The 24,843-nt window shown below is 37.1% G+C and overlaps 1 protein-coding gene across 1 annotated transcript; it reads left to right on the top strand.

Annotated features, from left to right (window-relative positions):
- Nucleotides 1-4,210: 4,210 nt before the first annotated feature.
- LOC132114539 (rho-related GTP-binding protein RhoA-D-like) lies at nt 4,211-24,110 on the top strand. The gene is made up of 5 exons (XM_059522704.1): nt 4,211-4,381; nt 17,714-17,871; nt 18,514-18,634; nt 22,183-22,313; nt 23,490-24,110. The coding sequence occupies exons 2-5, from the start codon at nt 17,716-17,718 to the stop codon at nt 23,661-23,663; spliced, it is 582 nt and encodes a 193-aa protein (XP_059378687.1). The 5' UTR covers nt 4,211-4,381; nt 17,714-17,715; the 3' UTR covers nt 23,664-24,110.
- The last annotated feature ends 733 nt before the right edge of the window (nt 24,111-24,843 follow it).

Below are 24,843 nucleotides of genomic sequence, written 5' to 3'. Positions count from 1 at the left end.
AAGTGATAGTAAAGAAAATATATTATTAGAATATATATTATTTTGAATAAATGCAGTTCTTTTTAACCTTTTATTCATCAAATATATTAGACAGCAGAACTGTTTCCAACACTCATAATAAATCAGAATATTAGAATGATTTCTAAATGATCATGTGATAGACTGGATGTTACATGTGACACTGAAGGCTGGAGTAATGATGCTGAAAATTCAGCTTTGCATCACAGGAATAAATTATTTTTTTTAAGTATATTCAAATAGAAAACTATTATTTTAAGTTGTAATAATATTTCACAATATTACTGTTTTTTTCTGTATTTTTGATCAAATAAATGCAGGCTTGATGAGCAGAAGAAACTTCTTTCAAAAACATTAAAAATAGTAATGTTTCCAAACTTTTGGTCTGTACTATATATATATATCAATTCTATCCATTGTTCCTGTATTATTTAGGTACTTAGCCATCCTAATTCCTGAATTAACTGAAGTCTTTCCCTTTCATATGCAGCACACTCAAAAGGAATATGCTTCACTGTTTCTGTGTCTCCACATTGTCACAAATCATGCTTCCCTAGTAAATACTATAATTTAATGTTGTGTGTCCAGTTCTTAATCTCAAAATAATGACATCTTTCTTCCTATATCCATATCTTTTCCCCTCATTTCCAAAACACTCCTGAATAAAATATGTATTTATTTAAATCCACTATTCCATAACTTTTGCCATTTCTTTCTTATCTCAATTGATCTCAATCTCTTGGTTTCAGCTTTACTTAAAAATACATTAATTTCAATTTGTGGATGATTCAAGGCCTTCTTTTGCCATCAGGTCTTCTTCCTCATTCCCATCCACATCCACATAGGCCACCACCCAGAGGAAGTTTACCAATATCCTTTACTGCCTTGTTCTAAACAAATATTGTAAAACTTAAAATGTTAAATATTGGTGTGCTTTAGATTTTCCACTCAATAGGCTAGTTAGAGCAGTTCTAGGCGGCTTTTTCGATCCATTATAAAAGCTAATAACTCTGTAGTGAATACTGACACATCATCTGATATCATTTTTTTTTTTAAGGTGGGAATGTATATTGCCGCTGCTGTTCTATCAGACTCTGGCTCCTTTGACCAGTCTGTAAATACCTGTAATAAGGAAAAATACTCTTGAACTATTTATTGCTGAATTACTTTATCAGTTGGTATGTTAATTTCCATTTTATGCTGTCACTTAGACTGTTAGTTCTGGTCCGGATATAGTCCAAACATCGTCAAGTTATGTACTGTGGAGTTACCACCCCTTTTTGGGCGATTTCACTGTGGCCAAGTATCGCTTCCGAGTGTTCTCATAGACTTTCATAAAAAACTTTTTTTCTTCTCTCTCTCTTTCTCTCAAAATGCAGGCACTGCAATACAATCTCTACGAGTTCCGGGAGGGCTAGCGCCAACATGCTTTCTTCATCATATGTAACCTTAACCTTTGCAGAGATTGGTGGGGACAAACATACCTTTATTAATTGAGCGTTTGCACCTACGTCACGGTTTGGTCAATAACCCAGATGTGCGGCCATAATGGAGATACTTGGATGTAAACAACAGCATGGATTGCATGGCTAATGTACTGAAGATGTTGTTCTACTAATTTATGATGTCTACACCATGGAAAAAATGTGTGGAATCTGCTAAATCATATAGAGATGGACGTAGTCAGCAGGAAAGGGCGCAATAATTTGACAAACTAAAGTTAATAGGTGGATAAGAACCGTACAAGCTGGCTCCTTTGTTGTGGACTAACGACCAAACAATTCTTCCTTCTATTTCTTCCCCCAACATAAACTGAGTTTCTATTACCCTTCAAGCTGTGAAAATTAAAATTGAACATTTAAAATACACCGTCATTTCGCGGTAGTTTTTTTATCGACATTTATAAAATGTCACACAAGTAAAATCGCATTGCGCAAATCCGTAATGGAGACGCAGCTATAGTGAATTACTTTATTTTTTGCCAAGACCATACACAAGTTCCATTCGGTTCAGTGGCTTTGTTTACGTTCAGTACCGCGAATATGGCTGACTTCCGGATTGATGACGTGTCGTGAAAAAAACTCTATAAGAAATACGATGTCAGGACTAGTCTGCATGGACTGAATAAAGCAAACCAGTATCTCACCAATAAAGTTAAGATGGATGATGATTGTAATGTAGGTAAAGACGATTAGAGTGACATACAGCAATCGTACACCATTTGATTTGAAAGTCTGTTATTATTAGGCCTAATGTGCAAACAAATAGACCGTGTATGTGTGCTCTTTGTTAGCCACATTCAACAAATTCAAAATGTTTTTATTAGCTTTTTTAATTTGTGTTTTCCTCAAATTCTGAATGGATTCGTATATATCTATACATACAATCAGGTTAAGGCAACTGGTATAGCCGTCTGCTGGCATCTCCTGTGGTCTTGTTTGGTATTGCAGTTTGACTAATGTGTATAGAAAATTCTCTAAACAAATCTAACATTTATTTTTTCCTCACAGTTTTGGGGGTTGCACTGTATACATAAATTGTGAATTATGAAAATGTATGTTTGAATTTATCTTGAAAACTACTTGCAGTAAATATAGTTTTGTGGGAATCATCCTCAATTATTATTTGTTTCAGATCTTAATACTTTTCCTTTTTTTATACTGGGATAAATCATACTGGGATGTATGCTAAAATTGTAGGATGTGAAGCCCTACCTAGAACATTTTTCACCAGCTGCAACTGTTTATAAATCAATCATATGGAACATCTAAGGGGGAATTGCTGGTATAGCAACAGAAAGGGCAAGGGATTTCAATCCCAAGCTGTTTGCTTCCTTCCTTACTACCCAACCAAAGCTTGCTATTTCTTGGTATTCATATTCCCGATAATCTTTCAGAATTAGTTTAGAGGCAGTTCTCCCATTTCAACTTGTAATGATATCACCAGAGAAGTTCTAAATGCTCTACAACAAATTCAGATTGCAGTGCCTGCACAACAAATAGGTTTGTATTACCTCTATCTTTTTAAGTAAGGTTTCGTATGCTGAACCTAATCACTGCACAATAAATTATTTTCAGTGAGTGACAGCTTGCCCTTCAGTCAGCTCCTGATAACACCTTAATACATTTATTCCTTTTTGGCATTTTTCTACCAATTTCTGAAATGAATTCTAAAGTTTAATTTAGAGTCCATCATTTGCTTGTTCCAACTGATGACAATACGTTTTGATATTCAAGATGGGATTATTTTTCTTATTGTGTTTTTGCCACAGAAAACCCCAACTATTTGCCCATTTCTCCACCTCATTCATAGCATTTAGCTTTTTTCATATATTTGTGAATATATTTTTTATTTGCAAGTCTTTTTAAACTCCAGTCTCGTAAAACCTCTTTATTTGTGGATCTCATTCTATTTATTTTGTGCATATGTTTAGTTTTTGTTAATTGCTTTATATTTATTTGTGGATCATCTGTTTATTTGGAATAATGCCACAATTCTAACTCCACAATTCCCAAGCTTTCCAGTTTCATTAAAAACTCCTCTTTTCACATCATATATCATAAGCTATTTCTACATCGAAAAAGACTCCCACTAAAACTTCTTTGTTAATTTGAGCCTTTCGAATTTCAGGTTCCAAACACAAGATTGAATTGAATTGAATTGATATTTGCCCTTTTCGAAATCCACAGTGACATGCTGAAAAAAATGTTCCGCTCTCAATTATAGGCCTACATAAGTCAACCGATTCATGACCATCCGTTCCATAAGTTTGATGTCAGTGCGATAGGTCTATTCTAATAATAAGTCTAATTACTGGAACTGGTAACTGATCCAAAGTCACTGATGAAAAGTCCGAATCATTTGCGCGAATCGATTATTTGGGACAGTTCGATTCAAATAAACAGCTTATGAGAATCGGACCTTCTGAAATAAGCTCGGTTCATTGAGTCGGTGAGTCATTTGAGAAACACTTGGACTGATTCGTCACTGAATCATTCAGACAGGTTTTGGTTCGATCGCCTTTTAACAAAATCCGACTCAGACCATACAGAGCTGCATATGGTGCATTTGGAATTCAATCCACTGGTCCTGCTGGCACTGCGCCCACACCTCAACCCCCTACCGCCGCTCGCGGCAATGATGTCATTCTATTTTAACGGCTGGGGGCGCGGCTGCAACCGGCAGCTCCGCCTTTCGAGCGAAGAGCGATCGGGCATCGAGAGTTCCAGCCGCCTGTGTCCGTGGTCTGTGGGAGGATCTAACGGCAGCGCTCCGCTCCTCCACGGCCAGCCAAACACTTGAACACACACTGCGCCACGCAAAAACGAAACCTTCAGCTCTGAAACTTCAGTTTGATAAGAAGGTAAGAGTTTAGTTTGAAAGCAGTGAGGATTATTATAAGTTCTGATTAGCTCGTGGATAAAGCAAGAGCCCTTTCACGGCTTGACATTTCTGCAGGGAGAAAAGAAGTAGGTGTTGGCTTCAGTAAACCGTCTTTAATGAAGCTCAACAACTTAACGTGTTGCTTAAAAATCCTGGAAAACATACGCACCAACATATCTGATTGTGATCTATTAGGACACAAATGCGTCGCCGAAGTTGTGTGTTTCGCGGCGGTCACCACCTGTTTTCATGCGCAGCTCGTTCTTGCAGTGTTTGTTTTTGACCACAGCACTGGATTCAGATGGATTTGGCTTGGGAGTGTGAGGCAACACCCCTGTTGAAAACCTCACATCGTTGTGTTTAGGTCCATAAGGTCGTAGATCAGTTAAGAAACGCAAACATTACACTGTAACACGCTCATAAAGGCACAAAGATTAGCATTCATTCAAGAAACTTAAAGATGAAAGACCGCGCCTCAAAATAGAAAAACTAACTTTCGTGCGTGTTCATGTTACACATTTGTGCGCTGACGCGCATTCATGCCAAGCTCTTTTTTTTCTTTTCTTTTTTTTCTTTCTTTTATTAATTTTGGAACAATGACCTTATTGTCATTTGTTTTTAAAAGAATATGTTAAATGGGCACTTAAGTTTTTATTAATTGCAAAAGTTTTACACATTACTTTTAAGTAATATGATTAAAATATATACTCACGTGATATGAACACTTAAGGCTTCGAACGAAAAAAAATATGATTTATTCGACACGGAGCAAGTCGCCTCCTGAACGCCGCCATGTCGACGTCACATGACACGAATGTCCATTATATGGATGTTGGTGATATGACATGTAAACGAAAAGAAACTAAACCAAAGATAAACAAAATGGCTTAGGAAATTTTTGAGGAAAGGACATTTTAGTAATTATTTGAAATTATTTCTTTTGTAAGATAATGAATTAGTAAAATGATAAAAAAAAATGTAATTTTAAATCATTAATAAATAAAATTAATTATATTTACACTATTTTAATAATTATGTTTGAAAACAATTAAAAACGGAGTAATAATTACTTTAGTACTGTACAGTGCTTGATGTTTACACCACTTAAAATATATCAATTTTTTTTTTTTTAGAAAACAGAATCAATGTTTTTGAAAAAATGTATGAAACCATCACAAATATAAACAACTTTCTGTAATCCAGGATTTCCTTGTTTGTCATTGACCCAGGTGTGTTTTGGACAGAAACAACTGGTCATGGTCTGTTTTATAGGGTATTGAAAGTTAAATCTTCATTTAAAAACTTGTTAGACAGGAATGATTCAGTTGTTTGTGTTTAAAGCAGTGACTCTCTCATTGTGTTTGGGAAGGAAGAGTCCACACTTCAGCAGGAATTTCCAAGCTATTCTCTCTGATAAAGACCACCACCACGTTAGGACAACATTTGCTTCTCCAGGTCTCATGACTGTGGCATAAAACATATTGAGCTGCCTACCTAGACCGATTTTTTGTGTGCCTACTGAGGACTGTAATGTGCACTGAATACACTTCTTATCTATATACCATTTTTTAATCTGATGAGTTTGACTGTGATTAACTGACGCAGAAGAGGATCGAAGGGTTGGGAAAACACTAGTCTGTCTTGATCAGAATCTCTAAGTAAACCAGTCATACTAGGGAGGCTGCGTCTGCTGTGCCACCTCAGCATTGCCAACAGGTGTGGGCCCGCTGCCACACCACTCTCTGAGAAGTGCAGGTCGATATCTGGGTCATTATTCAGCTCACTGTCCAAAACATCAAAGTGAGGCGCACCGGTTTGATTTCGGAAGCAGCCTTCAGTGCTTTAGTCGGCACTAAGCCACAGATAACATTAGTAATGCAAACACTGCACATGCTAAATAACTGCAAGATAATCAAAACAGAACTGACATTTTATCTGAAAATGAATTATCAAATGTGTAAACTGGGAGGTTTGTTTGTTTACATTTATTTTTACATAAGCAAAACGTTTTAAGGGTGGTTTCTGCTTGTTAAAATCAGGTAAATGTCCTGGAGGGGCATCTGTCTGCTGTTGTGTCCTCTGGGCTGTTTTCTGCTCCTGTGATATCAGACATTTGTAAAGCAGAGGAGCTATTTTAAGTTAGAAGTGTGAGGTCTGTCTCGCCCTCAGGGGCCAGAGGTAATGGTAAAAGTGTCAAAAGTATGGGGCCTATAGCTATGTAATGCAAAAGTTGCAGCACAGTTGCATTTTGATCAACCTGAATTAAAATACCGGCTCATGGTTCTTTTGCATCATGTCCCCCTTTGGATTCCCTGCTAGATTCCCATGTGTCATTCTTCTGGAAAAGGAAAGCAGATTCTTTATGCCGGAAATAAGAGTATTTAAAAAAAAAATATATATATATATATATATATATATTATTTTATTTTTATTTTTTATTATTTTATTTTATTTTTTACATGACACCACTCACTGTAAAAGCATAGAAAAGCAGACTTGTCCAAACTAGTAGATGCTACATTTTGCTCACTTTCTGACTGCTTAAATATCAGTTTGTAGTGTGCATTGTCACCCATTTTGAGTGATTGCCCATGGAAAGCTGCTTTCAGGTCAGTGTTAGCCCTCTGGGCTACAGTCCATTTTCTCTCTGATGGTGACCTGATCATGTGAGAAAGAGTGGAAAAAAGGGTAGTGGAGGAGGAAGAGAGGACGGTCTTTAATTAGGACACCCTCTCTTTCTCCTCTCCAACTCCCCCTCTCTCTAGGAACAAGAACAAACATTCAAGTAGGTCAGACCCTTCTGCTTTTTCTGTCCTTTTGGCTGGAGAAATCTTTCCATTCTGTTTTGCTATGCTGAGGCTTTTGTCTTTTCTTCTTTCTTTGTAAGTTGAAATCAGAGACACACTCACCGCCTAGATATGTGCAGTCATTATTTACAATGATGTGTATTAATCATTGTTTCTATTAAACTTAAGAACTTTATTTAAAGTTGAGATATTTGTTTCTGATTTCCTGCCTTGATGTGTGTGATACACTGGAAGTGTTTCCTTTCTCAGTGTTATAACGAAGCCAAACATCAGCGAGCTCTCAGGAGGCCTTTAAATTGGAGTTTAATCTTCTGTACTCTTCTCTCTTCTGTCATGTGGAGAATCCGATCTAAGGAACCGCTGCTGCTCCACAGAACCATGATGCAGCTGTGTGCTTCTGTCTGGCATTTGCTGTTGATTGGCTATCACCCTCGGGGTCAATAATTCCCGTAGTAAAAGTGTAGCTGTAGCAGTCTGACAGTCTGCATGCCAAGTCTCACCAGGACCTGAGCAAGTGGTTTGTAAACCTTTTTTCACATCTAAATTGGGTGATAAGACATTACACTGCACAATAAAACAGCACTGCTATACACACAGTGACAGGTGCAGGGTAATTAGTGATTGTTGCAGCTGGTATTAAGTAATAATTGATTATTGTGGCTGACGATAGACAGATCTGATCTGTGATCTGTGCTTCTGTAAAGATACACGCATATGCCTCCTTTAAATAAATATAGCCAAAATCCATTGCCATGACTTATCGCGAGCATTGGTTAATGGAAACGGCATCGTTTTGCATACCGTATTTTCCGCACTATAAGGCGCACCGGATTATAAGGCGCACCTTCAATGAATGGCCTATTTTAGAACTGTTTTCATATATAGGGCGCACCAGATTATAAAGCGCATAGAATAGAAGATACTGCAGTCAAACGTTTGACTGGGTTTGCGTTATGCATCCACTAGATGGAGCTGTGCTAAAGGGAATGCCAACATTTTGACAGAGCGCCTTGATCAATATATAAAGCGCTCCGGATTATAAGGCGCACTGACGTTTTTTGAGAAAATTAAAGGCTTTTAAGTGCGCCTTATAGTGCACAAAATACGGTAATTTTTTTACATTGTGCAAATCTGTAATGGAAATGCGCCTAGTGTTTATTTTGTTGTGTTTGGGTGTGTTGCGATTGCTGAAGATTGACATTCTCTGCTTGGTGGAAATTTCTTTGCAGAATCATGGGTAATGTAGTTTTTCACCGGGAAGTCCACTATTAAATGCCATTAATTAATAATAAGTTGAAACAATGCAGGCTGATGGCTTCAACAAAAGTGTACAACATTGATAGACAACTTTGTAGCTCACAGTAGGTCTGTCTTTAATGGTTTATAAGTTATCAAAAAAAAAAAAAAGTTTATCTCACAATGTTTTGTGTAGCGGATGTTCAGTATCCCACACATCGAATCATAAACTCAGGTTTCATCTCTGTTATCTTTTTATTCTACAGAGACTTCGTACCCTTAGTTTCCAAGACTTTTGTTTGCCAGGCAAAATGCATGCATTAAAAGCACAACCAATGACAAACAGAAGCTGAAATATTCTTAACCTGCCCAGTGATGATGATAATAATAATAATAATAATAATAGAAGTTTTCTTTTTGTGTGAACTGTCCCTGCCTGACACTTCCAGCCATATTCTCCAGTCTTGCTGTGTGTTCAGTGTCATTGGCACTAGGCTTGTTGCGATAGTCGGTGTTACCGGTGATACACGGTGTTTAACCCACCTACCGGTCATAGCACTTGACCACCGGCACCGTCCCCATCGTGTTGAAGTTTTAGCCTATAGCGATAAAGCACTTAATTCAGTTAGTGACTACGTGCCTTCGTAATTTAGCGTAAGCGGAACGAGCGCCGCAGTAAAGCAGCAGGTGTCCGATTTCATTTATCATTTGAGGAGAGTGAGGCGAGCTAACTGGCAAAGGATGGCAGAAGATCTGGTTTCAAAGCGAACTGTTGCAATTTTAAATGAAGGTTTTTCGTTTATTGTTTCTCATTTAGCCTATTTATAATTTTTTTTGTACGGTCTATGCAGTAAATAGGCCTACCTCTTTTTTTTAACAGCTTAACGTGAGTTTAATTTTTATATTAGTTTTTTTTTTGCACTTAATTGTCCAGTGATTATTCGGGTAGGCTACCTTATTTAACGAAGTTTTTGATGTTCGTTCGTTTCATATTCGATGGTTGTGCGGTGTTTTTTTTTTTTTTTTTTTGCTGAAAAAGGCAGGCACTTTATTTAACGAATATTTATAATTATTTAACGAGTCTTGTTTGATACTTGCACGATGTGTGCAGTGGTTCGTTTTGTTAATAAATGCACTTTAAAGGTGTTTCATAAGTGCTTTCGTTTAGTTTTTGCATGGTGTGTTAAGTTATTATTCATTTTGAAATAATACAAGCGAGTGTCTTATTGTTTTGTGTATTTTTATTAAGAATAAAATAAATTAACCCATGATTAATTCAAACAAATGCTACTGAATTGCCGCTAATTAAAGTGAAAGTAAATTGAGACGTGTGCACGTCTGCACGACCGCATTTTCGGCCTCCCGAAATCCCCGACACGCAACCGGGATTACCGGTTTTTTTACATGTCGATTAACCGGTGGAAAAAATCCGTCACCGCAACATCCCTAATTGGCACACAGTGGTGTACAGTTACACTATGTGTTTACGCAGGTGTTATCACTAATAGACTTTTAGGTTTTCAGAAGCTTCTTTATGTAATTCAGGTTTTAGGTTATGAAGGTAAAGAATAATGACAACACAAACTGAAGGATCTTTTTTTTATATTCTCCCATGGAACTTTGCATCAATGTTTAAATATCCGAGCTTGATTCATACCATCACCTACTAGAAAAACACAGCAAGGCATGCTCCTAATCTGAAAGTGGTTTGGTGGTTCAATCAAAAAGAAAGGGGAGTAAGAAAAAGATAAGAAAAGTGTAGTTGGTGAGTTTTTGGTTGGAGGTTGACCCCCTCACAGGATCATTGAGGACACAAATCAGGAAATACTTTCCAAAGTCCTGGTTAAATTCGGTTTTGCCTGCATTTAAATGTGTGTGTGTGTTTTAAATATAAAACCGTCTTGTGATACAGTGGCAAAAGAATAAGTGTGTGCTCCACTGTGTTTGTGTGAGGTGTCTCAGTCTTAAAGCCCCAGTGAACCCCCTGAAGATCTCTACAGGTCATTAATTGTGAGATTAGCTGTGAATTGATGGCAGAGCTTCACCTTATTAAATAAATACTTATAGCCCATTAAATATTTCTAATGTGCTCCAGTGGGTTTGAGTATATTGAAGCTCCAGTCAGATTTCCTGGATGAAGAGATTTATGTTCTTTACCTGTTCATACTTGTACTGAGTGAAATTCCCTCGGATGCATACAGAGCAGTGAGATTCCTGCTGAAAATAATGTGGGCAGTTGTTACATCAAGGTTCATGGTGCTTTGTTCATTGTGCATTGGTCTCAGAGCTTAGAACATCAATTTCTGATCAAAAGTATTCAATGCACGATTAGTCGATTAGTATGACTAGTTTTACTAATTAGTTTCTTTGTGTATGACTAGTAGTGTGTATGACTAGATTAGTATGACTAGTTTTACTAATTAGTTTCTTTGTGTTTATATATATATATATATATATATATATATATATATATATATATATATATATATATATATATATATATATATATATATATATATATATATAGTACAGACCAAAAGTTTGGACACACCTTCTCATTCAAAGAGTTTTCTTTATTTTCATGACTATGAAAATTGTAGATTCACACTGAAGGCATCAAAACTATGAATTAACACATGTGGAATTATATATGGAATTATATACATAACAAAAAAGTGAGAAACAACTGAAAATATGTCATATTCTAGGTTCTTCAAAGTAGCCACCTTTTGCTTTGATTACTGCTTTGCACACTCTTGGCATTCTCTTGATGAGCTTCAAGAGGTAGTCATCAGAAATGGTCTTCCAACAGTCTTGAAGGAGTTCCCCGAGAGATGCTTAGCACTTGTAGGCCCTTTTGCCTTCTGTCTGCGGTCCAGCTCACCCCTAAACCATCTCGATTGGGTTGAGGTCCGGTGACTGTGGAGGCCAGGTCATCTGGCGCAGCACCCCATCACTCTCCTTCTTGGTCAAATAGCCCTTGATGCCTTGAGTGTGACTCTACAATTTTCATAGTCATGAAAATAAAGAAAACTCTTTGAATGAGAAGGTGTGTCCAAACTTTTGGTCTGTACTGTATATGTATATGTGTATATATGTATGTATATATATATATATATATATATATATATATATATAACCAGCCTAAAGTCTCATTCACACTGAGGATATGTGACTGTAGTTACTTAGCTTTACTAATCAGTTTAATTCTGTGAGAACAGGGAAGTCCAGACCACAGCTAAAGTGATAATGACACAGAGGAATGATAACACTGGAATCACTTTAGGAACAATGTTTTCCAGCTGAAGATGATATAAACATTGGCAGCCAATCAGAATCCACCACACTTTAAGAAACTTGAGCGTTTAAAGCAGCAGTTACATCAAAACTGCACCATTTGCTTATAATAAACAATGTTATCATTTGTTGGTGAGGATGCTAATATAGTTATTGCAGTTATCCTCCCTTGTTAAGGTGGCTTAATTATACAGGTCTCGAGATGCCACAATATACTGGTATTGACTATAGATTTCGCAATAATATCAGTATCGTGAATTCTTTAAACTACAATAATCATGTAGTGAAAATCTCATACTGTAACAGCCCTATTTCCAGGTCAGACTGCTTACCCAACTATTTGATTTGGAAAAATCATTTTGCTTATCCATAGTAACCAGGGTCATTGCGCTAGTTGGTGTGAGCTTTAGGAAGACCAAGTGCTGCAGAGTGATTTTACAACTTGCCTATGAGGCTCAGACACATGTTTCACAGAGCTCTGAGTGCTGCGGCTCCCACTGCAGGCATCATATATTCACATCTTCCTCCAGACACACTCTCGCCTGTGCTCACATCAGCCGTTACTTCCTAAGGACTCACATGGGCATCACTCAGCACCATTTCATTTTTCTCATGTTCCCAACCTGTCTGAAGTCTTTGTGTGAGCGAGATAGAGAGAGAGAGAGAGTTACTCGGTTCAAACGTTACAGTGTCCTCTCAGTGACCAGGCAGACTGACAGATGACTGCAGGCTTTATAGAGCGAGTGTCAGGAGGAGATGCACCCTACCATACAGCCTGGGCAGTATAAACTTTTTACTATATATTTCTTGATGCCAGTATATCGTTTACTCCCCATTTGTATGTATTTATTTTCTCTAATTGTATTTTTCTGTAGCCTTTCCACTACCATTTGAAACTTTGTCAGTAGTCTTGTTTTTTTTTTTTTAAGAAATGTGCTCTATTCCAAAAGAATGCATTAAATTGATCAAAAGTAACAGTAAAAAAAATACGGTCATGCACCATTACAAAATATTTCACTGTTACTGTATGTTATATTATTATTCATATATTATTAAATACATGATAATATTTAACAATTACTCTTACTGTTTTCTGACTATTTTTGATCAAATAAATGCAGCCTATGATATGCATAATTGACTGACAGTTTTTGATTTTTGACAATGATTGAGCCAAATTTACCAACTCCATTTAAAACTACGCTCCCATTCCTGTGAGACAAAGTGGGAACTAGAAAATAGTTTATTGACACATGGTCTTCAGGAAGCTTAATGGCCAAATTAAAAGCACATTAGAAGTTCTCAGTGTTGCTTAATTTGATATCACCAGCCAAATTGTCACAAATTTATCATGAATATATGCTGGTCTGGCTAGCTTATTACAGATCCTTCACTACACAGCTCCTGTGGCTCAAGGTCAATTGAAACCATTTAATGTGTCCGTTCGTCCACTGAACATCCCGAAACACTCTACTGGGCCCTGTTGAGAGAGAGAGAGAGAGAGAGTGTGTGTGTGCGCGCGTGTGTGTGTGTGTGTGTGCGCGTGTGTGTGTGTGTGCGCGCGTATGTGTGTGTGTGCGTGTGTGTCATTTCTACAGTGGGTTTAGAGAAAAGAAGGCTGTCGTGATGGACTGGACTCAATTATCCCATGTTCCCTTATGGAAATCTTTGAAGCAGAAGGACTAAACCCCCTCCTGAATCCAATTTAAATCTCATTCACTTTCCATATTCAGGTTGTATCGAGCTGTTATAGATATGTATCAGTCATAATGAAACACACTTTCTCATTTTCTTCTGATGAACTCCTGCTGATTCAGCGCAGTGCTTGACTCAACTAGTCTTTGACTTGTTTGACTTGTGGAGAACTATTTTCATTATTGACTTGTCTATTCAGTTTAGTTTAATTTACGTTAACTGAAACAAAGCTGAAATAAAATAAAATCTAAAAAAAACCTAAATGAAAAATATTGCCTTGATAAACTACCTGAAATAGAATGCATATAAATTGAAGTACTAAAATTACTAGAAATGAAAAAAAAATAAGCTAAAGAGAAAATGACAAGCACAAATGAGAAAGCTAAAATTAAAATGAAAACTGAATATATAAAATCTAATACAAATTATTAATAAATACTATGATCGTATAAGAAATAATATAAAAAAATACACTGCTTTGGTTTAACAGTGCTTTACTCTGATGCAGCTGTGTGATTTTATGAGGGCTGCAATCTCTTAATTTAACAAATATAGTTTTTTTGGAGCCTGTGTGTGAACAGGAAGGGAGTTTTCAGAACAGGAAGTGAGCTGCTCCTAATCCTGCCACCAGAGGTTGAGGAAATGTTTGCTCATTGTGCCCTCAGAGATGGGGCAGCATTCCCAGAGCAAAGCACTGTGGGAAATTCCCAGTATGAAATATCACAGATTTCTGAATCTCCAAACAAAAAAAACAAAAAAAATTAACTAATTTAATTTTCAGGGAATTGATATGTAAGTTCTGAAGATTTTCGAGTTCTTCTCAACTGTTTCAAAAGTTGGTGTTCCAGAGTGGGCAGACCTGGGTGTGTTTGAAAGGCTTGGGATAATAGCAGCAGAGATGAATGTGTGTGGATTTGAGAAACCAGGCTGCCGTCACCAAGAACGCATTTTTCTCTCCAGGGACATATATTCAAGAATAGCACTGACCTGTTTTGGTTCTATTCTTTCTCTCAGAACACATCCTGTGAATTTTTTTTAATTTTTTTATTTTTTGGAAGTTCAATGTCTGGGGTCAGCTGACAACTTCTTGTGACCATTCATTCCAAATGTCTCATTATGAAGCTGCACAATCATGACATTTGAAACTACAGTAATAAAATGTTGAGCCATTCATTAATTTGTGCATCCCTTCACATACACTGAAGTAAAGACTTTACTTACTAAAAGTATTTTAAAGGAAATACATGCTCACCAAGCAGGAATTTATATAAGCAAAAATACAGTAAACAGTAAAAATTGTGAAGTATTATTGCAATTTAAAATAACTTTTCTATTTTAATACATTTTAAAATTAAAGGTACAGGTTGTAGGACCTGCCATTAGAGGGTGCACTACCAAAACAATAACAATCGCGTGGTTTGATGACGCTAAGGAGGAGCGTGGAATGATGGGATTTGTTGTCTTCTACCCAACCGCTGACGGCCATCAATCAGATGATATGAAAACGATTACCACTTGTTCAACAATTATATTCACTCGTGTACATTCAAACACAAGAGTTGGGCATACATAGCAAATGCGAGTTCAACGATTTGCGCGAGTTGATTACATACAAAGTCAATGCAAAGACGCGATCAGACTATGGATCAGACGCATCCTCGCTCAGGTCTAGAGACGCGATGCCCCGCGTTTGGCATGTATGCCCCATAATACTAATCTTGTTGTTTGTTATAATAGCATACGTTTTCTGTAAAGATACAAATAAAAACAACTCTGTAGATTAAAACACAAGCGAGATTGGCATATCTTTCCAGTTGAACTTTGTCGCGAAGCTCTCTCCATCTAGAAAATGCAACACCGATATTTATCCTCTCTCTTTCTCTCCTCTTGTCCCGTACATTGGCCCATACGCTTACGTTTACGGGAGCTGTCCTTGTCGACAGAACCAGCGGCAGATGGTAAGAGGTAATTATGTTCCATAAATAAGTAACACAATCCACCATGTGCAAAATGTGCAAGAAGATGTAAATAAGGAACTACTTGAAGCAAGCTAGTGGTTTGCTGGACGCTAGACACTACTTCCTCGTTTGTCCACGACACTATTGTCATGTGGTTTCTACGTCAGTAAAGGCGGTAACAAATGGTAACTAACATCATTGACAGGCGATTGCACTGCCCCGTGTCCCTGTTTAGAATAGGAATTTTCTCATGATTTTCAAGTAGTTGAAAACATTAGAGATATTTTTAGTAATCAGCTGGACAAAATTTATAACACACTAGCCTAGTGGTTTTTTGATATTTTATTGCAAATATCTTACAAATTGCACCTTTAAATGTATCCCTTTAATGGCAAAGCAAAATTTTCAAAAGCCATTAGTCCAGTTTTTAGTTATGTGTAATTTCAGATTCTATTTTTTTGATCCTAGTACTATAGTAGTTCAGTAACCCCCCAACCCCCCCTCCCCCCAACCCCAACCCGAGAGAATAGGCTTCTGTTCTGACGAAACACCATACCCATCAGTATGGGATAACTTTGGTTAATGCGCATGAGTTAAATTTAAACATCATTTCAGCATACCTAAGATTACATGCGGTAAACAGCATACCCTTTTATAAACTGTATTTTTATTAAACCAGGGGCTATCAAAAAAGCATACCCCTGTATAAACTATTTTTTTTAAACCAGGGCCTATCAAAACAGCACACCCCTGTATAAACTGTATTTGTAATTAAAATTGACAGACTCCCTCCGCTATAAAACTCAACTTCCGGTATGCTATTCTGACAAAGTATTAAAAGCAGTTAGGCTGCTTAATATTATTATTATTATTTATTTATTTGTTTGTTTATTTTTTGTGGAAACTGATACATTTGTTCAGGATTATTTGATTTATAGACAGTTAAAAAGAACAGCATTTATTTGAAATAAAGTTTTTTTTTAGTTTTTTTTTTTTCCTGAATAGAAGTATTATTTCCTTTTCAAAAGACAGTAGTTTATGCTAATACCACAGTACTTTGATCTGTGGTACATTGTACCTTAAAGTAATTCAACGAATACCATAGTATAAACACAATACATGTCCTATATTGGTATTTCCATGTTACATGTCCAAAATTACATTTAATAAAAATTCCACTGCAAAATATGTCAAACAAACAAAAACCAACAACATTATTACCAAACTGTGGTATCACTATGATTCAAGTCCAAACAATTTTTATTTACTATTTTTTTAGCTTGTTGGCCTGCTGGTGTGCTTGTGGTGGTAAATGCCAGCTTTTGTTTTAAATGTGTTAGTATAAATTTCTGTATACCTATGTGCTATGTCTGACATGTTCTCAATTTGTCTCAGTCTGCTGTTACTCACAGAAGCCAAAATCATGTAGCCCCGTTCACTGGGCTACTGTATGGCAGAGAGAGACACCTATACGTGTGTCCTGCTTAAATGCGGGCAGCTGGTTGGATTAGCACTATTTAAAGTAAATTGTGTGGCTGTGAGTATGTTCTTTAGCTTTGACATTTTTTGGACCATTGTGTCCTTATATTTTTCTCCAGATTGTGGGAAAGGGAGGAAAAGGGTGGGCCAGGAAAGTCTCCCTCTTTCTCTTACTGTATTTTTCCATGCTTTTCATGCTCTGGCCTTGTTTCTGTCTGTGTGGATGCAAAAAGTCCAGAAGCTCCAAATAAGGCCTAGAACAAAATGTGCTCATTTCATTCCGGTGTGATATTCATTTTGTGGGTCAGTTAGGTCCTTGATCAGCATTTTGGCCTCCTGATTCTGCATAAATGGAGGATTGATCTTGGAACAGATTGTGCTACACTCTATTGTGTTGTGTCTTACACTACAGGGGTTCATTCATGTGAAACTGTTGTGACACTTATGATGATGTATTTTGTGGCTCTCTGGAACAAATATATTTTATTAATGTTTGTATGGAATCACTGCTAATCTGGATATTTTCCCACCGTCCATGACATTGTTTTTTTTCTATGGTTTTTGTAATGGACTATCTTTCTTGGCTAATATAATATTTATTTATTTAGTAATAAATACAGTTTAAGTTGCTCTATACTATTCCATTCATTAATGTAAACTAATATTTACAATTTAAGTTTATATACAATTTTATTACATTTATTATTTGTTAAAAAGCTATGTAATAAGTGACAGTCTACTTCCAGTGAGTCATTTACATCAAAATACAAAATATCCATAAAAGTATGTTTTTTTTTTAACACTTTTTATGGTAAAATCTCTTCCTCTCTCTTTCTGTAGTGATGGCTGCTATCCGTAAGAAGCTGGTGATTGTGGGAGATGGAGCCTGTGGGAAAACCTGCTTGCTGATTTTGTTCAGTAAAGATCAGTTCCCCGAGGTCTACGTGCCTACTGTGTTTGAAAACTACATCGCTGATATAGAGGTGGACAGCAAACAGGTCAGTTTTCCTGAAATAGCCCTGTACACAGTGATTCTTCCTCGTTTTGTGGACAGAAGCACTGAGAATGGGCCGCGTGTATGTTTGTTTGATTGAGGGAATAGGGTGTTACTGCAGCCCGTCATATTTTTAGCCCAAATTCGTGGCCGACCTGAACAGACATGCTATTGATGTATTTTGAGAGAAGTAAAATCAGCGTACACACAATATTGAAATGAATACTGGAAAGAATGTTTAGATTCGGGATAGATATGATTTCAGAACCTTTGATTAAACAAAAAATAGAAAGGAAAATGCATTTTATTTTCTTTATGCTCCAGTACACACATTTCATCTTCATTTAGTTTATTCCCTCAAAAAAAATCAAGCCTTTTAACCCTTGAATATTTAGTTTTCTCATCGAAGACCAGTGTGGACTGCAGTTATATCTTTAAATAGCCTCAGGTTTATAAACGGGTTTTATATTTATGGCTACTGACGTTGACATGAAAGCCACTCAAAGTCCAGACACGCAACTTCAGCTGACAAATAATACTGAAGTCTCTCTCTCTCTCTCTCTCTCTCTCTCTCTCTCTCTCTCTCTCTCTCTCTCTCTCTCTCTCTCTCTCTCTCTCTCTCTCTCTCTCTCTCTCTCTCTCTCAGGTGGAGTTGGCTCTGTGGGACACAGCTGGTCAGGAAGACTATGATCGGTTGAGGCCATTGTCCTATCCAGACACAGATGTTATTCTGATGTGTTTTTCTATAGACAGTCCAGATAGTTTAGGTACCCAACTACACACATACACATTAAGATTTATTTATTTTATTTTTTGGGAAGAAATTAACACACTTATTCAACAAGGAGGCATTATTACCCTTTCCATAAAAAATGTAAGCAGCAGATCAACTTAAAAGTAAAATAAAATAAATACATTACCAATTTTAAACATTGGTAATAACAATAAATGTTTCTTGAAAATCAAAAGATATACTAAAATAGAAAAGTAATTTTAAATGTTTACAAATTTTATTTCACAGTAGTGCTGCAACGACGTGCGTGAAATGCGTCGACGCGTCACACTGTTTACATCTCGTGTAATGGCATACTGGGAATGGAGAAAGTTGCATTCTATCACAAAAACAGAGACCACTGTTAACAAAAGTATGGGAATACTTCAAACAGAGGCCAAATAAAATGGCCATTTGTTCCCTTTGAAAAACCGATATGGTGTACCACAGCAGCACAACTGCGATGCACGAGCACCTCAGAGGAAAACATCTTGGCGCTCTCTGGTGTTACGGTTTAACTGGTTACCGTGTGATCTGGTGACCAACTTCTTCCTGGTTCAGGTCTCTGCTGCAGATGTGATGGAACGACCGCAGCAGATTCTAAAAGCACAAACTGATGTGATATTATTAAGTGTCTAATAAACGCAGACTTGCTCATTGCATGATTCTGATATTCTTGTAAAGATTACAAGTTATTGGTATGATCACCCGTAGCGGCTGAAGTAAGGATAAAATAAAAAATAAAGTAAGTCTGTGTTGGCGCAGGTTTCGAACACGCGTTAGGGGCGTTCACATATCGCGCCTAAAAACGCGTGGAAAACGCTAGTCGCGCCGCTTACTCCTTTTTTTGTTTCAAAGCGCTCGGGCAGTTGCGCCCCTGGGATGTCTGCCATTGCTAAGCAACCATGACGTGCTCTCTCCATGAAGACGTGGAAATTTCAGCAAAGGATAAATGGATTTGCAGCACTAAAAATCGCTTGCAGTAGCTCTGCTACTACATTTATTTCAAAATGGCAATCAATATACAGCTATGTTCAGCAGTTCCTTCATCTTAGCTGAGCTTTCAATGTTGTTACGGGAAAGGATGAAGCTGATTGGTTAGTTCTTGTCACATGACCCGCGGTGCACTTGCGGCATTCTGAAAAGTTGAGATGTTTTTAACTCGATGCGGTGCGGACGCGCCTGTTTTCGTGTGCGCGTCGCGACCGCATCGCTTCCATTATGAGCGCGCATACCGCGCGCCTACATTGGAAATAACGAACGTGAGCACGCAAAAGACGCGATATGTGAACTAGTGATGGGAAGTTCGATTCTTTTGCGCGAACCGGTTCTTTCAGATGGTTCGATTCAATAAACCTGTTGAAAAACCGGTTCACCGGTTCTTTTACGCTCGACGTAATGACGTCATTGGCGATGACGTAATGGCGTCACGTCTATCAAACATTCAAATATATAAAGTCAGTAATCATAACTTTAGTCAGTTAAAAACCTCATAATCATGAAAAGTTTACAATTAAGTTTTGCAACAACGCACCCAAATACAGTAACAGCAATAATGTGCATATGAGGATTTAAGTCTTGAAGATATAAAGTAAATAAATTAGGTGTCATCAGTGCAGAAACCACTATACATAAACCATTGCGATGTATTTGTTATTAAATGAACTTACGTTTCGCCAGATTGCCCCTTCATTCAAGCCCTCGGTTTACCCGCGCTCATAACATTAGCACAGAATCAGTTCAGAATCAAATACCAAAAGAATCAGTTAGGTTCAGACGCGCTGCGAGTCAGTCGGCTTCACGCTGAATCACGCATGCGCAGTATCATCAGCTCCTCTGTTCTCAAAACGGACACGTCCGAAAGAAACGGTTTTGGTTCAGTATACTGATGATCCGAAAACCGATGCAACCGGTTCTTGACTCGAGAACGAGAATCACTCTAACCGGCACGTGCTGCAGTTCAGTATAATCAGCTGCTCTACTCGTGTTCATGTTCTGTTTACTACAAACTCAATTTGTGAATGTGTCATCATCATTAACTATAAATACAGTACACATATATCATAAATCATCCCTTATTCCTATTAAACATAGAGTCTTTAGAGTTCTTAATTATTGTCCAACTTCCCTGAAACCCCCTCTGGCCTATACATAATCTACAATATACAGATTAGAAACATTCATCTTAAAAAAAATCTAAAAAATAATAATAATAATAAAAATGTATATATATCTTTTATCACACTTTCCAAAATACTTTACATGCATGCGCAGTAGCATCAGTTCATCGGTTCTCAAATCGGATGCGTCCGAAAGAAACGGTTTTCGATTCAGTGTACTGGTGATCCGAAAACCGATGCAACCAGTTCTTGACTTGAGAACGAGAATCAGCTCATCGGTTCTCAAATCGGACGCGTCCGACAGAAACGATTCTCAGTTCAGTGTACTGGTGATCGGAAAACCGATGCAACTGGCTCTTGACTCGAAAACAAGAACTGCTCCAGCAGTGGGCGTGTTCGTTCGTCATCTGGCTCGGCTCGGTGTTCATCTTCAGTTCGGTCTACACAGCAGTTCAGTCAGTGTACTGTTTGAGTAAATGAATTACTTCGGGATATTGGTTTATTCTGACTCAGAGGGAGTGTCAGTCACGTTAAAAAAGTTAACATCTTAAGTAATTTGTGGATTAATGCTTATTGGAGACGTGAACCGTTTCAAACGATTCAGTTCGATTTGGTGAACTGGTTCAACCGGTTCACTAAGAAGAGCCGGTTAAATTTAACAATTCGTTCACGAATCGGACATCACTAATGTGAACGGCCCCTTAAAAGACAGCGAGCCGCGAGACAACAGTCACAAACCACCAAGCTACCCAGAATCAGCTCCAGATCTCTGGAAACCATGCTAAATCATAGCAGAACCCTGACTACATTTTATGGTTTGTGATGCTAAAGAACATTTCATGACGTCTCAGACAACTGTAAATTTGTGGCTACTGTGGTTTAATTATAAGCGCTATAGTAAACTCATATTTACCATAGTAAAATAATTTTCTTTGCTTCTTTATTTTTGTATACTGTAAAAACTTCAACCACATTGGTTGAAAATGAATAAAGGTTGGAATATTATATTAGAAGTTGTACTTATATTTTTTTGTAAAGTTATCCAAAGGATTCGTTAGCTAATCAAAAAAAGAACATTAGATTAATTATTTATTATAATAAAAATAATCGTTAGAGTAGTCGACTAATCGAAAAAATAATCGTTAGATTAGTTGACAGAAAAAATAATCGTTAGTTGCAGCTCTTTCACAGTCAAAATGTTATTTTAACTGTTAAATTATCACATTTAAATAACTAAAAAGATAGTAATTAAACTGGTAAAGATTACATCAAGGTAAAATTTAAGATAATTTATTAAATATAAAGACAACTTTTTTTCTTTTACTGTATTATTTATAATTTAATTTTACTGAATTAAATTATTTCTAAAAGTATCTAACAATGATGCCAGGTTTCATGACTTTTTTTTTCTGGTCTCTTCCAGAAAATATTCCAGAGAAATGGACGCCAGAGGTAAAACATTTCTGTCCCAATGTTCCCATCATCCTTGTGGGCAATAAAAAGGACCTGCGGAATGATGAACACACACGCAGGGAGCTGATTAAGATGAAACAGGTGTGACAGATGTGTTTGTACATAAACAGGTTTTTCCATAGTAACTTGAAGTAGAGACATGGCAGAGGCCTTTCTTTGGCCCTTGCCTTAACAAACAGGACACTTCCTGTCTCTGACAGCCGCAAAAGAAAATGGAAATGCAGCTGTTTCCTGTGGGGATAAAGCGGCCCTCAGGGATTGCTTCATACTGAAGAGTTTTTGTAAGCGTAAGGCAGAAGCAGTAGTGAAACTTCCATACTAGTCAGAATAATACTTTTAGATATATATGTTCATGTGATTTCAAGTAATTTGCAAATGTGAACTTAGTTTGCAGTTTACACAGTTTCCACTATTATGACCCATCATATTCTGCCAAATTGCTTATCTACTTTTACCCAAAGTATTGTGTTGAAAGGAACTGTTTAGGCTAAAGATATTGAAGCACCATTTAAGGGAGCTACCAGTGTCGTTAGTGTCTAGGAATGCTCATTGAGCTCAACCCTTGATTTTATCTCTACAGGAATGTAGCAGATTGTAAACCACGTGACATTCCGCATACTACAGTAGTGCAGTATAAAATTGTTATTGTAGTGTATTCTGCTGTTTTATGTGCTAGTTTTAAAAGTAGTATAGAGCACCCACAGTGTCAGTTGTACAGTCAGCATATAGTCTGCAGTATGGCGTATTGAACACAGTAAGTAGGTCTTGTTTTGTCCTGGATGAGATTCATGTTTTTTTTATTTTTATTGGATCATTTCATAGTAGCTGTCGATCATTTTGTTGTAACCTACTTCTGCTTTGAAATCAGTATGCAAGTACATAAAAGTTCAACTTAAATGTTCAAAACATCGGCGGTCTTCAGTGTAACATGATTCATAATCATTTTAATATGCTGATTTGGTGCTCAAAAAACATTTCTTATCAATGTTGAAAACCTGTGCTGCATAATGTGCTGCATAATATGTTTGTGGTATCGGTGATACATTTTTTCAGGATTTTTTTGATGAATAGAAAGTTCAAAATTAACAATTTATTTGAAATCAAAATCTTTTGTAAATGTCTTTTAATGTCACTTTTGATCAATTTAATGCGTACTTGCAGGGGAAAAAAATCATAAAAAAATCCCTAAACTTTTGAACAGTAGTGAAAGTATTTTTTTTAAAGAATTCTGCCTCTTATCGTATATGTATGTTTCAGGAACCTGTAAAACCAGAGGAGGGCCGTGACATGGCTAACCGGATCAGTGCATTTGGATATCTAGAGTGTTCGGCTAAAACAAAGGACGGAGTGCGGGAGGTGTTTGAGATGGCCACCAGGGCAGCACTTCAGGTCCGCAAGCGCAAGAAGAGAGGCGGCTGCGTGCTGTTATGAGCCACACACTGCGACACACACACACCTCTATTTACTTTCAGCTACTGACCCCAGGAAAAGCCTGCACCACCCATCGCGTGCCACATTTCTCACAATCCAGGTGTAGATGACAAAAGATATAAGGGAACCAAAGTGTGTGTACTAATACCTCTGCTATCCTGCCATATTTCTCTTCTTTTTTTCTTTTTTTTTCTTTCACCAGCATACCTTCCTTCCTTCTCTGGGAGAAATACTGAATGATTAATTTTGTATTTGTACATAAATCTTCTCTGTCTTTTTGAGTTCTGGTTTACAGTTATTCTATGCCTCTGTATATGATGCTCAGTCATTTAAGTAAAGAAAAAAAATACATTTATCATTAATTTAAACTGCCAGTCTGTACTCTGAGTGTGTGTGTTTTATTTTTATTCTTTATTCAATTATTAAATTGATCTTGGAACTGTCAAACTTTCTTTAAATTTGTCCATTGGATTGACCCTAGTCAGGATGCCATAATTATTTCACATGAATGATAATGAGGCTGTGAGGAATAGAAGTACAGTCTGATCAATGTGGCTGACTGTCATAAACATTTGTGTTAATTGTTTAGCAGGGGCTTTCTAAAACATTTGGGGGAGGGAGACTAAATGTGATTTCACTATTACACCAAGTATAATTGTGAGTCAAGACTTAATGGTTTCACAGGCTGAAACTGAATTAGCACTAAGTGCTAACTGAATTAGCTCACTCAGGCTATCAATCTGGCATGGTGTGTGCGGCATAATGTTTGTGTGAGAAAGAGGAAACGATTAATCTCTTTTGGCTTTGCCTGTGATACAGTGGGTTACAGTATCAGAAGTGTTGTAAACTCAAGGACAGTTCATCGACTCCAGATGATACCTGCTAAGAAGAATAAGTATTAAGTGTCTATTCTTCCATTTTTCTAAGTTCAAGTGGATCTCAAGCTCCTTCTCACGTTGAAAAATTTGAGCTGTGCTTGATACATTGCTACACTTTTGATAATAGGCAATAGATTTTTAATGCCCATGAAATTTTGCCACAATGTTGCTAATGTGACTAAACATTTAAGAGAAAGCATAAACTTTTAGAGTCATAGTTAAGCACTGTCGTGGCAACACAAAAATCTCTAGGTTAATTATGAGTAGAGATCACAGAGAGAAAAGGTACTTGTTCTGTCCTT

This window comes from Carassius carassius, chromosome 34 (assembly GCF_963082965.1).
Source record: "Carassius carassius chromosome 34, fCarCar2.1, whole genome shotgun sequence".
Classification (NCBI taxonomy): Eukaryota; Metazoa; Chordata; class Actinopteri; order Cypriniformes; family Cyprinidae; genus Carassius; species Carassius carassius.
Note: the sequence above shows the minus strand (reverse complement) of the source record. Positions and strands in the feature narration are given on the sequence as shown.